Below are 12,793 nucleotides of genomic sequence, written 5' to 3'. Positions count from 1 at the left end.
TGACTTCCTCCATTTCACAGCCTCGGCCATCACAACAATGGTGTTATGAAAGACAATTAAGCCAGTGAATACAGTCAGTCCATTCAAAGTGAGCTAATTGTTTAAGGCGTGCTTTACAACAACCAGGTGGTAAACTTCAAAAGCTTTCTTAAGACATTAAGCCCCCACGCCTATCAGAGGCAAGGGGCTTCCTCAGACCTATCTTGGCAGTAGAGGACCCACAAAGAAATCAGCTTAATGAATAAACACTGATACTTTGACCACGAGAGGTTGAGTTTCTGGCCAGAAAGTACATTTTTTGAGCGTTTCAACTTCAAAGTTAAAATGTTAAATTCGTGTAATATGGTGAATGGGAATCACAGACTCGCAATCCGATTATTCTCCTATTAGAGAGCATATTGACAAACAAACCAGATAACATTAGAATGTGCTCAGTGAGGACCGAGGAGGTCCCCATGCACATGGGCCAGCATGAGGGCCTGCAGGGGAAATGGCCGCTAATGCAATGCACAACAGTGAGGGCCTCATAAAGCAGAGCTACATGCCAGAAAAGATTAGTGTCCAGAGCCACTGAAAGCAGAAAGCCTTTGTTTATTTTGGGATAATGAACAGACCGAAGACACAATCCGTCCAAAATCAGGACCCAACATTCAGAAGTAGTCTCATGCAAAAGTTGCTGAATTTTGAAAATGCTTCTTAACAATTCTGACATGGTCATAACCATGTCATATATGTCATGACAACTGACATAACTTGTTACCTGTTATAATATGTCCATAACACTGTCATGACACAGATATTATGACCTGTTGTGACATATGTTGTGTTCGTTTATGGCTGGTTATGACCCCTACATAAATTGACCATGTTAAATTATCATTAAATTATCATTGTAATTGTGCACACACTGATGTCAGACAAGCACCTACCCTAATCAAATCAAATCAAATGTATTTGTCACATACACATGGTTAGCAGATGTTATTGCGAGTGTAGCGAAATGCTTGTGCTTCTAGTTCCGACAATGCAGTAATAACCAACGAGTAATCTAACCTAACAGTTCCAAAACTACTACCTTATAACACAAGTGTAAAGGGATAAAGAATATGTACATAAAGATATATGAATGAGTGATGGTACAGAACAGCATAGGCAAGATGCAGTAGATGGTATCGAGCACAGTATATACATATGAGATGAGTAATGTAGGGTATGTAAACAAAGTTTAAAGTGGCTAGTGATACATGTATTACATAAAGATGCAGTAGATGATATAGAGTACAGTATATACATATACATATGAGATGAGTAATGTAGGGTATGTAGTGCTCTATCGCTGATGACTGGAATGAACGCAGGAGCATCTAGACATTATCTTACATTTCTTTTAGACTAACATTTCGTTTTCAACAGCGGAGATTTGTATAAACCTTTCTGTCTGTCTCTCGCACATTTGCAACATCGTTTCAACATTCAAATTTGATCTCCAGCTATCCCATAGTAATGAAGATGTCGGGACGAGACAGACAGGCAGGCAGGCAGCGTTTCTCAAACCAGTAGACATCATGAATCAGCTTTTTACGGATATATGCAATAACGATCAAAAGTTTTAGAAAACCTACTGTACTCATTCAAGGATTTGTCTTTATTTGTACTATTTTCTACATTGTAAAATAGTAGTGAAGACATCAAAACTATGAAATAATACATATGGAATCATGCAGTAAGCAAAAAAAGTGTTAAAACTAATTCAAATATATTTTATATTTGAGATTCTACAAATAGCCACCCTTTGCCTTGATGACAGCTATGCCAACTCTTGGGATTCTCTCAACCAGCTTCACCTGGAATACTTTTCCAACAGTTTTGAAGGAATTCCCACATACGCTGAGCACTTGTTGGCTGCTTTTCCTTCACTCTGCGATCCGACTCATCCCAAACCATCTCAATTTGGTTGAGGTCGGAGAATTGTGGAGGCCAGGTCATCTGATGCAGCACTCCATCACTCTTCTTATTGGTAAAATAGCCCTTACACAGCCTGGAGGTGTGGTGGGTCATTGTCCTGTTGAAAAACAAATGATAGTCCCACTAAGCCCAAACCAGATGGGATGGCGTATCGCGGCAGAATGCTGTGGTAGCCATGCTGGTTAAGTGTGCCTTGAATTCTAAAAGAATCACAGACATTGTCACCAGCAAAGCACCCCACACCATCACACCTCCTCCTCCATGCTTTATGGTGGGAAATACACATGCGGAGATTATCCGTTCACCCTCACCGAGTCTTACAAAGACACGGCGGTTGGAACCAAAAATGTCCAATTTGGAGGACATATTTCCACTCGTCTAATGTCCATTGCTTGTGTTTCTTGGCCCAAGCAAGTCTCTTCTTCTTATTGGTGTCCTTTAGTAGTGGTTTCTTTGCAGCAATTTGACCATGAAGGCCTGATTCACACAGTCTCCACTGAACAGTTGATGTTGAGATGTGTCTGTCACTTGAACTCTGTAAAGCATTTATTTGGGCTGCAATTTCGGAGGTTGGTAACTCGAATGAACGTATCATCTGCAGCAGAGGTAACTCTGGGGTCTTCCATTCCTGTGGCGGTCCTCATGAGAGCCCGTTTCATCATAGTGCTTGATGGTTTTTGCAACTGCACTTGAAGAAACTCCGTATTGACTGACCTTCATGTCTTAAAGTATTGATGGACTGTCATTTCTCTTTGCTTATTTGACCTGCTCTTGCCATAATATGGACTTGATTTTTACCAAATAGGGCTTTCTTCTGTATACCCCCCTACCTAGGAAGGAAATATATTCCACAAATGAACTTTTAAGAAGGCACACCTGTTAATTCAAATGCATTCCAGGTTACTACCACATGAAGCTGGTTGAGAGAATGCCAAGTGTGCAAAGCTGTCATCAAGGCAAAATGTAGCTATTTGAAGGATGTCAAATATAACAAATATATAACAAATATAACACTTTTTTGGTTACTACATTATCCAATATGTGTTATTTTATAGTTTTGATGTCTTCAATATTATTCTACAATGTAGAAAATAGTAAAAATAAAGAAAACCCATGAATGAGTAGGTGTTCTAAAACGTTTGACCGGTAGTGTACAAGAAATGTTAATTGAAAAAGGTCAAACGAAACAAAGTGCAGATAGTTTGCAGCCTTTCCAGCTTTAGTTTGAATTGATTGTGTTTGCTGTGTTGTTGGCTAGCTCCTCTGAACAACAGTGTCCTGACGATTGAGCAAATGTTCTATGACAGGTGAAGACGTGCCTCATTAGCTCATTGTTATGGATCCATCCAAATAAATGTCACTAGAAAACAGCTTAAACAAATGTAAATGCAGCTACTTTGCTGATATTCTGTCTGCACGTGACTAAGTTAGCCGTAGTTGGCTAGCAAGCAAGGGATAAGAACGTTGCCTGCCAGTATGGCAATGGAACATTTAGATAGAGAACAAAAAGACTACTAAACCACTGGGTCGCGTCACTAGCAACCGAACCGATAGAACAAACAACCAGCCGGCTTGGGTAGCAACCCTAGATTTGTGCCGGGACTATATCTTGCGGAAGGATGAAATAATATGAATAAATTCCTCAAAATAATTCTATGAAAATATGTCAATCATTATTTGAATATGTTGGTAACCCATTGTATGAAATAATGCCCTTGAAGCCGGGTGTTTGGAGGATATATTGTCATACCGTGTTATGACACTGGATGTGAAGTTAAGTGTTACCAAATGCTTTCATGGGGGATCTACTACCTCAATAGTGGCTTTTGTAATGTGACCTAGCAGTTTATTACATTTTATATGCATGTATATTCAAATCAACGCTGTAACACGTGTATTCAAGTGCAACGGGTAGGACGAGCTGATACTGTATTTAATGTCTAAAGCAGCTGTAAATACAGTTGCCCTTGATGGAGTAAGGGATAAAAGTCAAGTGGATCACACCACTCTCCCAGTCCTCTTACATAATGCACCAAGCATGCCCCAACTTTTGTCAAAATACACTTTTTACACACTTTTTTCCAACATGGTTCCGTTCAGTTCTGCAGTATGAAGAAACTTTGAACCAGGGGGATTTGCGAATCAATTTGACACAATTGCCAAATTGTCAAAATGTTCTGCCTTCTAATCTGACCCATCCTGAATGCGTTGTACTCAGCCATGCACACCATATCTCTCTCATTGTGAAAGAACAAAGTATAATCTCACTTCAATTAGACTGAGACAAAAAACAAACAACCAACCAGACGAGCAGCAAATGCTATTACAGGTTCCCTGGAGTGAGAGCTTACCTTTGATTCGAGTGGCTGCAACGTTAAACAGAAATAGGGTGAGGAACAGTCCCGTTCTCAAATGCATGATGGACTAGTTCAAATCCTTTCGGAGCCCAATTTTTTTCATTTGGAAACAAAAGGAATGTTCCTTTTATCTCAAGTCCATGAGGAAAAAAGTATTGTCAATGATGACAAAGTGTCAACGAGCTAAAAGAAGTGTTGTTCACTCCTTTCTCGTCTCCAGTGAGGTACTAGCAGATGGTGGTACAGTCCAGGCTGAAGTTTGATCTCTGAGTCAATCAATGATCCCTGCAGACCTGGACGAAGGATGGAAAAAGGTGTCAAGGTGGGGAGCATGTAGAAGAACTCCAAGTTACTCAACTGTAAGTGTAGGTGTGACAACTGTGATGAGATTCAAAGAGCAGGTCCTGTGAATAATCTGTTTACCTTCTGCTTGCTCGTCGTAATCCCTCCCTGGCCACGTGGTGGCCTAGCCTCATCCTGTTAGGGCCCTTCTGGAGCCTCATCTGTCAGTCAGTCAGCGGGGCCCACTGCCCTATGGTGTCCATTCAGTGTACCTGATCCTCAGTCTCTTAGCTCCCAGACCAAGCTAGATTCTCAGCGCACTCTCTTCAGGCTAGCTCACACCAGATGCTCCTCGAGGCGCCAAACTCACAGGCTGCCAACCAAGGCTGCTGGGCTGAAGGACTGTACTGGACGTCCAACTCACAGACTCCCAGACCGACAAAATGTGCCTTATCTCTGCTCTGGGTGCGTGGCAGAGCTGCTCTGTTGTTATTTTTGTTGTTTCCTCCTCCCTTTTGTTAATGGGCTGTGGGGGTTTCTACTCAGCTCCCCAAGCTGACAAGAGGATTACCAGCTCTAGCCTGTTATTAAAGGGAAAGGGGGATACCTAGTCCATTATACAACTGAATGCGTTCAACTGAAATGTGTCTTCCACATTTCACCCAACCTCTCTGAATCAGAGAGGTGCGAGGGGCTACCATTATCAACATCCACGTCTTCCCAGCTATAACATGTAGTGTCATTTTGTTAAATAAAATCCTTCTTTATATGCCATAAAGTCTGTTTAGTTGGCGCCATCAATTTGAGTAAACCACTCGTTCAACATGCAGAGAAAGGAATCCGAAAATCTACCCCTAAACTTTCAACAAGTTAAAATATGTCTATATTTACTCCTCAGATACCCTAAAATGTAATCAAACTATACTATTTCTTACGGAAAGAAGTATGTTCAATAGGAAACCGATTTTAGCAGGTGCGTACTGTCTTCATGGCGCGCGCAAACACGAATTTCCAAGACTGTGTCCCTGTACTAAAACTGATATTTTGTTTTCGTTTTTGAAGTTACAAGCCTGAAACCTTGAACATACCCTTCTGACACCCTGTGGAAGCCATAGGAATTGCAACCAGGGAGCTAATTTTCAATATGACTTTTTACTTGCCTTTCTAAGAGGATGGTCTCTCTATCAAAACAATTCTGGTTGGTTTTTCTTTGGATTTTCTCCTACCATATCTTATATTGTGTTATATTCTCCTACATTATTTTAACATTTCTACAAACTTCAAAGTGTTTTATTTCTAATCGTACCAATTATATGAATATCTTGGCTTCGGGGCCTGAGCTACAGGCAGTTTACTTTGGGCACGTCATTCAGGCGGAAATTGAGAAAAAAGGGACCTAGCCCTAATTAAAAGAGTAAATGGTCATCGGCACTTTCTTTTGGAGGATGTTGAATCTATTCTTTAGGGCAATGTTGAACTGATGCCTGACCTGTATTTCAACTTGGCAGAGTCAAACTGGTTGTTATTTTTCTCACCCAGTTTAGCTTTCCTCAACTTCAGAGACAAATTCCTGATCAGCAGGCTGTGGTCACTGCCTATATCTGCCACTATTTTGGTCCTTACATCTTTAGGGAAGCGTCTTCATTTTCCATTGATGAAGATGTGGTACATTTCGTTCTCAGTTCTTCCATCAGGTGATTTCCAGGTCACTTTGTGTATGGTTTTATGTAGGAAGATCGTCCTTCCTATTACCAGGTTGTATTGAAATCACCAAGAATCAGGAGTAGGTCGTGTTTTGGAACTTGCTCTAGGGATGATTGTAGGCTTTCATAGAAAATGTCTTCGTGCTCTTTGTCTGTGTCATTTTTAGGGCAGTAGCAGATTATTACTGACAGTTTGGTGAATTTTGAGTTGAACCTTGCATCGAGCAGTCGTTCTTTGATTGGTTTCCACTTTTTTTGTGCTTCTTTTGGATGATGAGAGCTCTTTGTCGTGGTCATTCCTTCCTGACCAAAGAATGGTGTCTCCTGTGGTCAAGTTGCTCCTCCCATTTCCAGTCCTGCGTGCCTCACTGATGCCCAGAATGCCTAGGCTATATGTGTGCATCTCTTGGACGACTTGTGCAAGTCTTCCAGTTTGATGCAGGGTCCTTACATTCCAGCTTCCAACGTCAATATTCATTTTGGGTGTTAGGAGATCCATTTTCAGGGTGAGGGCTTCCTTGCAGGTTAGCCCACATCTGTCATTAATCCAGGTCCATTAGTCCATTAGAAAACCATAACTTTTTCTCTATTCGGTTTTCCAGAGTAAGGACGATAGCCCTAAATCCAACCCTTTTCTTTTGTCCGGGCTTGAGACCGGCAGGACTCCATCGCTAAAGATGAGATCGTGCTTCATCTGGAAACTCCCCCTGGACCTTTCCGTCATGGGTGACCCTACCAGGAGTAAACATACTCCAGAGGGCATTGCTCTAGGGATGTTTGGCACTCATTGTAAGGTGCCTCACTAGGACGAGGTGGGTGCAAGAGTCAGGAGCAGGAGAGCACTGACGTACAAATATAAAATATTTATTTGGAAGTCCCAAAACACAACAAAACTGGTCAGGAGACAAACCTGACAAAGGAAAGGTGCCCAGCAAAACAAGAATTCGAAGTGACAACAGGAGGAAAAACAATCTACTCCGAAATAAATCACAACGGCACAAACGACCGTGAGAATAGCCTGTGGCGCAATCTAGCACACGCACACAAACAAACACAGAGATAATCATGTGCAAAATACCAGCAGGCAACGAGGTTAATAAACCCACAGAAATTAACTCAATAGAACACAGGTGTAAGAAACAGACAGAACCATACGAAAAAGAAAAATGGATCGGTGGTAGCTAGTAGGCCGGAGACGACGACCACCGAGCACCTCCCGAACAGGGAGAGGAACCACCCTCGGTGGAAGTCGTGACACTCATAGGTATCTCCAACATGGCAAGGTGGTGACCCACAGAGAAGGTTACGAGTTACCAGCCATTTAATACAGTTACAAGCCATTTATAGAAGATTCACATAATGAAAAAAATGTAAATCAGGATATGCTACCAAAAAACTATTTCACAGATTTTACACATTTATTTACAAATAATAATTCATTGTACAGTGCCTTGCGAAAGTATTCGGCCCCCTTGAACTTTGCGACCTTTTGCCACATTTCAGGCTTCAAACATAAAGATATAAAACTGTATTTTTTTGTGAAGAATCAACAACAAGTGGGACACAATCATGAAGTGGAACGACATTTATTGGATATTTCAAACTTTTTTAACAAATCAAAAACTGAAAAATTGGCGTGCAAAATTATTCAGCCCCTTTATTTTCAGTGCAGCAAACTCTCTCCAGAAGTTCAGTGAGGATCTCTGAATGATCCAATGTTGACCTAAATGACTAATGATAAATACAATCCACCTGTGTGTAATCAAGTCTCAGAGATGCAGCCAAGAGGCCCATGATCACTCTGGATGAACTGCAGAGATCTACAGCTGAGGTGGGAGACTCTGTCCATAGGACAACAATCAGTCGTTTATTGCACAAATCTGGAGTGGCAAGAAGAAAGCCATTTCTTAAAGATATCCATAAAAAGTGCCGTTTAAAGTTTGCCACAAGCCACCTGGGAGACACACCAAACATGTGGAAGAAGGTGCTATGGTCAGATGAAACCAAAATTGAACTTTTTGGCAACAATGCAAAACGTTATGTTTGGCGTAAAAGCAACACAGCTGATCACCCTGAACACACCATCCCCACTGTCAAACATGGTGGTGGCAGCATCATGGTTTGGGCCTGCTTTTCTTCAGCAGGGACAGGGAAGATGGTTAAAATTGATGGGAAGATGGATGGAGCCAAATACCGGACCATTCTGGAAGAAAACCTGATGGAGTCTGCAAAAGACCTGAGACTGGGACGGAGATTTGTCTTCCAACAAGACAATGATGCAAAACATAAAGCAAAATCTACAATGGAATGGTTCAAAAATAAACATATCCAGGTGTTAGAATGGCCAAGTCAAAGTCCAGACCTGAATCCAATCGAGAATCTGTGGAAATAACTGAAAACTGCTGTTCACAAATGCTCTCCATCCAACCTCACTGAGCTCAAGCTGTTTTGCAAGGAGGAATGGGAAAAAAATTCAGTCTCTCGATGTGCAAAACTGATAGAGACATACCCCAAGCGACTTACAGCTGTAATCGCATCAAAAGGTGGCGCAACAAAGTATTAACTTAAGGGGGCTGAATAATTTTGCACGCCCAATTTTTCCGTTTTTGATTTGTTAAAATAAGTTTGAAATATCCAATAAATGTCGTTCCACTTCATGATTGTGTCCCACTTGTTGTTGATTCTTCACAAAAAAAATACAGTTTTATATCTTTATGTTTGAAGCCTGAAATGTGGCAAAAGGTCGCAAAGTTCAAGGGGGCCGAATACTTTCGCAAGGCACTGTACATGCTTTATTACATATCTTGCAACCATCCAATTGACTCTGCATCAAAACTATGACATTTCTGTACACTGAACATCATTTGAATATTCACAGGTACCATAGTTGGGTCCTTGGAAGTTGTGGGAATGTATATTTTTGGTTTTACATTAGTTGTGGGAACGAAACCATACGTTTCGAGACCAGTAAAACTTTTAACGTTCTGAGAACAGAAGTGAAAAGGTTGCCTGTTCTGGGAAAGTTTATTTTGGGTTGCAATGAGGTTCTGAGAATGTTTTACTCTGGCTCCTTGAAAGTTATTTGGAGCTTTTCCTTAAAACTTTAACTGAATGTGTTTCAATAAGACTTCTAATAACACTGGACATTAAAACAATAGTTTCCTTGGGCATTAATCATGCAAACACATTTGTTTCATTATGACACAGCATCAGTGAGATTTGAAACCAAAATCTTCTGTTCTCTATCTATAGATATAGTCTACTGCACCACCAAGATGGAGCTAGGATGTCATATTTTTCATTTTAATCTATTCTAACAGACCCCATTTCAAGGGCGATAAATTAAGATCAGGTGTTGCCAATTAGTGAGCGAGACAAACACAACTCAACACACTTAACAAGATAGAGTTTTGTTGATGCTGAGAACGGAATATATGTTTTTAAATAACATTCTTAGAACGTTCCCTGAACATTACTACATTTTTCAAAGTGTTTTTTATGGAAAGTTCAGTTTCTGAGAAGGGAATGTATCTTTTTAAATAACGTTCTTAGAACATTCTCTGAATGTTACTAAAGATTTATTGTGGTTTTTAATGTGGAAGAAAAATGTGAGGCGGATCACAATTGGCCCAGCGTCGTCCGGATTAGGGGAGGTTTTGGCCGGCCGGGATGTCCTTATCCCATCGCCCTCTAGTGACTCCTGTGGCGGGCCGGGCACATGCATGCTGATGCAGTCGCCAGTTGTACTGTGTTTCCTCCGATGTATTGGTGTGGCTGGCTTCCTCTGATGTATTGGTGCGGCTTGTTTGCGGGTTAAGCGAGCAGTATGTCAATAAGCAGGTTTGTGCAGGTTCGTGTTTCGGAGGATGCATGGCTCTCAACCTTCGCCTCTCCCGAGTCCATACGGGAGTTGCAGCGATCAGACAAGACTGTAAATACCAATTGCATATCACAAAATAGCGGTAAAGAAATACAGTACCAGTCAAAAGTTTGGACACACCTACTCATTCAAGGGTTTTTCTTTATTTTGATTATTTCCTTCATTGTAGAATAATAGTGAAGACTTCTAAACTATGAATTAACACATGGAATCATGTAGTAACCAAAAACTGTTCAACAAATCAAAATATATTTTAGATTTTAGATTCTTCAAAAGTAGCCACCCTTTGCCTTGATTACCAAGAAAATAACATTTTTTTTGTCAAGTTTCTTAAATGTGCTGTGAACGTTTCAAAGCCAAGCAACTACACCTCATCATTCCCAGAAGTTGTTTTGAAGGTTGTATGCAAAATAACCACAGGACAACCACACTCTTTGTAACGCTCATCGGAAGAAGTGGACCAAGGTGCAGCGTGGTAAGTGTTCGTACTTTATTTCAACTGAACACTAACCAAAACAACAAAAAATAACAGCGAATGTCACGTTCTGAAGGCTACACAGAACTAACAAGAAACAACATCCCACAACCTCAGGTGGCAAAACAGGCTGCCTAAGTATGATTCCCAATCAGAGACAACGATAGACAGCTGTCCCTGATTGAGAACCATATCTGGCTAAAACATAGAAACACAAAACCTAGAAATAAAGAACATAGAATGCCCACCTAAATCACACCCTGACCAAACCAAAATAGAGACATAAAAAGCTCTAAGGTCAGGGCGTGACACTCTTACCAAGCTCTAAGAAAGATGTTGTTCTCAGAACGTTATGTACTAGCTGGGTTAATTTAAATTAATTTGGAAATTGTTTCATGCTACACATTTAATGTTCTGAAATAAATTGCTACAAAGTAGATTGACTTTCTATCTTGATCGAAAATTACTTGAGAGTTTGGTATTCAGGCTTAGGCAGGCACCTACAATATACTGAACATTTTCCCATCTTTTTCTTTGCTTGGACTTTAATTCAAATTGTAATGATTGCTAATAAGCAATTTGGAGGATAATGTTCACATGAAAAAAATAAAATGTTGGCATTGTTGCACTTGTGTGAACATGGCATGCCAAGTCATATAGTTAAGATCAGGTTGAAAATTAGGTTTAGGGTTAGGATTAAGGTAAAGGTTAGGTTTGTTGGGTTAGGGTCCATGTTTATTTGTGCCTAACCCAAAACCCTATCCGAAGGAACAGACATGTTAAAATATGTATGAAGACATGAAATGTCATAACGCCCATGAACTTTCAGCTCTATCTGTAATATATCATAAAATGGGGGTAAAACAGGCACAAAACATGCCTGGTTGACTGAGCTGTAATGCTGCACACAAAGTGACTTTGAGATGTTAGACTGTAGAGCATGGAATCCTTCTATGTCCTGCTCCACACACAGTCATTTGACCGTCTAACGGGACGATGACTTAAATTACGGCTGGGACGAAGCAAGTGGTTGCTTCACCAGACACAATTACTTTTTGTGAGGCCGCTGGCGCTACAATAAGGGAATGGCTGACCAACCATACCGCACATTAATCCTGTCTGTGTCCTGCTATGTGTGTGTTTGCATGCTTGTATTTGTGTGCACACGTGCATGCACGCATTCGTTTGTTTGTCATGCTTGTGTGTGTTTGTGTGTCGACAGAGAAAGGAACTGGATCAGATAGGAACTCTACAGAGAACTCAAACGAAAGGAACGCTCTCTCACACTGATGCTCTGAAGCAGTTCCTTTCAAGAACGTAGATGATCAGCTAAGCATTAGCAGCTAAACATTTGAATGGATCCCAGGGAGAGAGTGAGGAGTGAAAATGAATCATACCAACATGGCACCCATTCATACTTAATCTTGTTTGTTGAAGTAAAGGCTATTTCTCTACCATAAACCTTCTTGACAATGGGTTTGTTAATCTCATTTATCTTGTTAATTTCTATTAAAGAACTCGATTTTATTTGAAGCCTTGTCAATATGTCTATCATGGTGAGAATAATATTTAAAAATTATTTGAATGTTGTTTATGTTAACTTATACAATAATCTAGGCCTATAGTTGCAACTGCCCTTTATTATTCAATGCCTTCAGTTGGCCAAGTTCTGCAGTCATTACAGTGATTCATTCCACCACTAAATCCAGAGGAGCTAAAGAATGTATTATGGCTAGAGCGAAGGTGTGCACCAGAGGGCGTAGTGTCCGTTTGTACACTAGTGATGGGTGGGGTTGACTCATAACCTGCGGAGAGGGTGGGTTTAGGGTAATTAAATATTGTATGGATGAAGGGCGGGTGGGTGGCAGGCAGGTTGGATAAAGAGAAAACAATACCTTAGAAAATCCATAAATGTGTAATTTATTCAATTTATTTAGGTTTTTCTTTCATTATTTTAAGCGATCTGGCATGAATTAGTGCTTAAAAGTAAGCTTTACGGCCTAAACTGTACGTGCGCTAAGTGTGCCAAATAGCCTACAGTACATTATCCACTTTGACAAACGTGTTCAGTCAGCACAGAAGAAGCATGCTACACCCGAGGAAAGCTAAATTAATCCAACTGGCATTTGAG

At 40.6% G+C, this 12,793-nt stretch overlaps 1 protein-coding gene across 1 annotated transcript in view; it reads right to left on the bottom strand.

Annotated features, from left to right (window-relative positions):
• The window catches only part of impg1b (interphotoreceptor matrix proteoglycan 1b), a 38,542-nt gene extending 33,927 nt beyond the window's left edge, over positions 1 to 4,615 (bottom strand). The window contains exon 1 of the mRNA XM_090220566.1: positions 4,317 to 4,615. Coding sequence (XP_090076692.1) covers positions 4,317 to 4,383 — 67 coding nt within the window. The 5' untranslated portion in view covers positions 4,384 to 4,615. The remainder of the gene's footprint in view (positions 1 to 4,316) is intronic.
• Positions 4,616 to 12,793: the final 8,178 nt, after the last annotated feature.

The sequence above is a fragment of the Oncorhynchus mykiss genome, chromosome 25 (assembly GCF_057628025.1).
Source record: "Oncorhynchus mykiss isolate SJ-2025 chromosome 25, ASM5762802v1, whole genome shotgun sequence".
NCBI classification, from domain to species: Eukaryota; Metazoa; Chordata; class Actinopteri; order Salmoniformes; family Salmonidae; genus Oncorhynchus; species Oncorhynchus mykiss.
The sequence above is the reverse complement of the archived record's forward strand: the minus strand, read 5'-3'. Positions and strand labels throughout refer to the sequence as shown.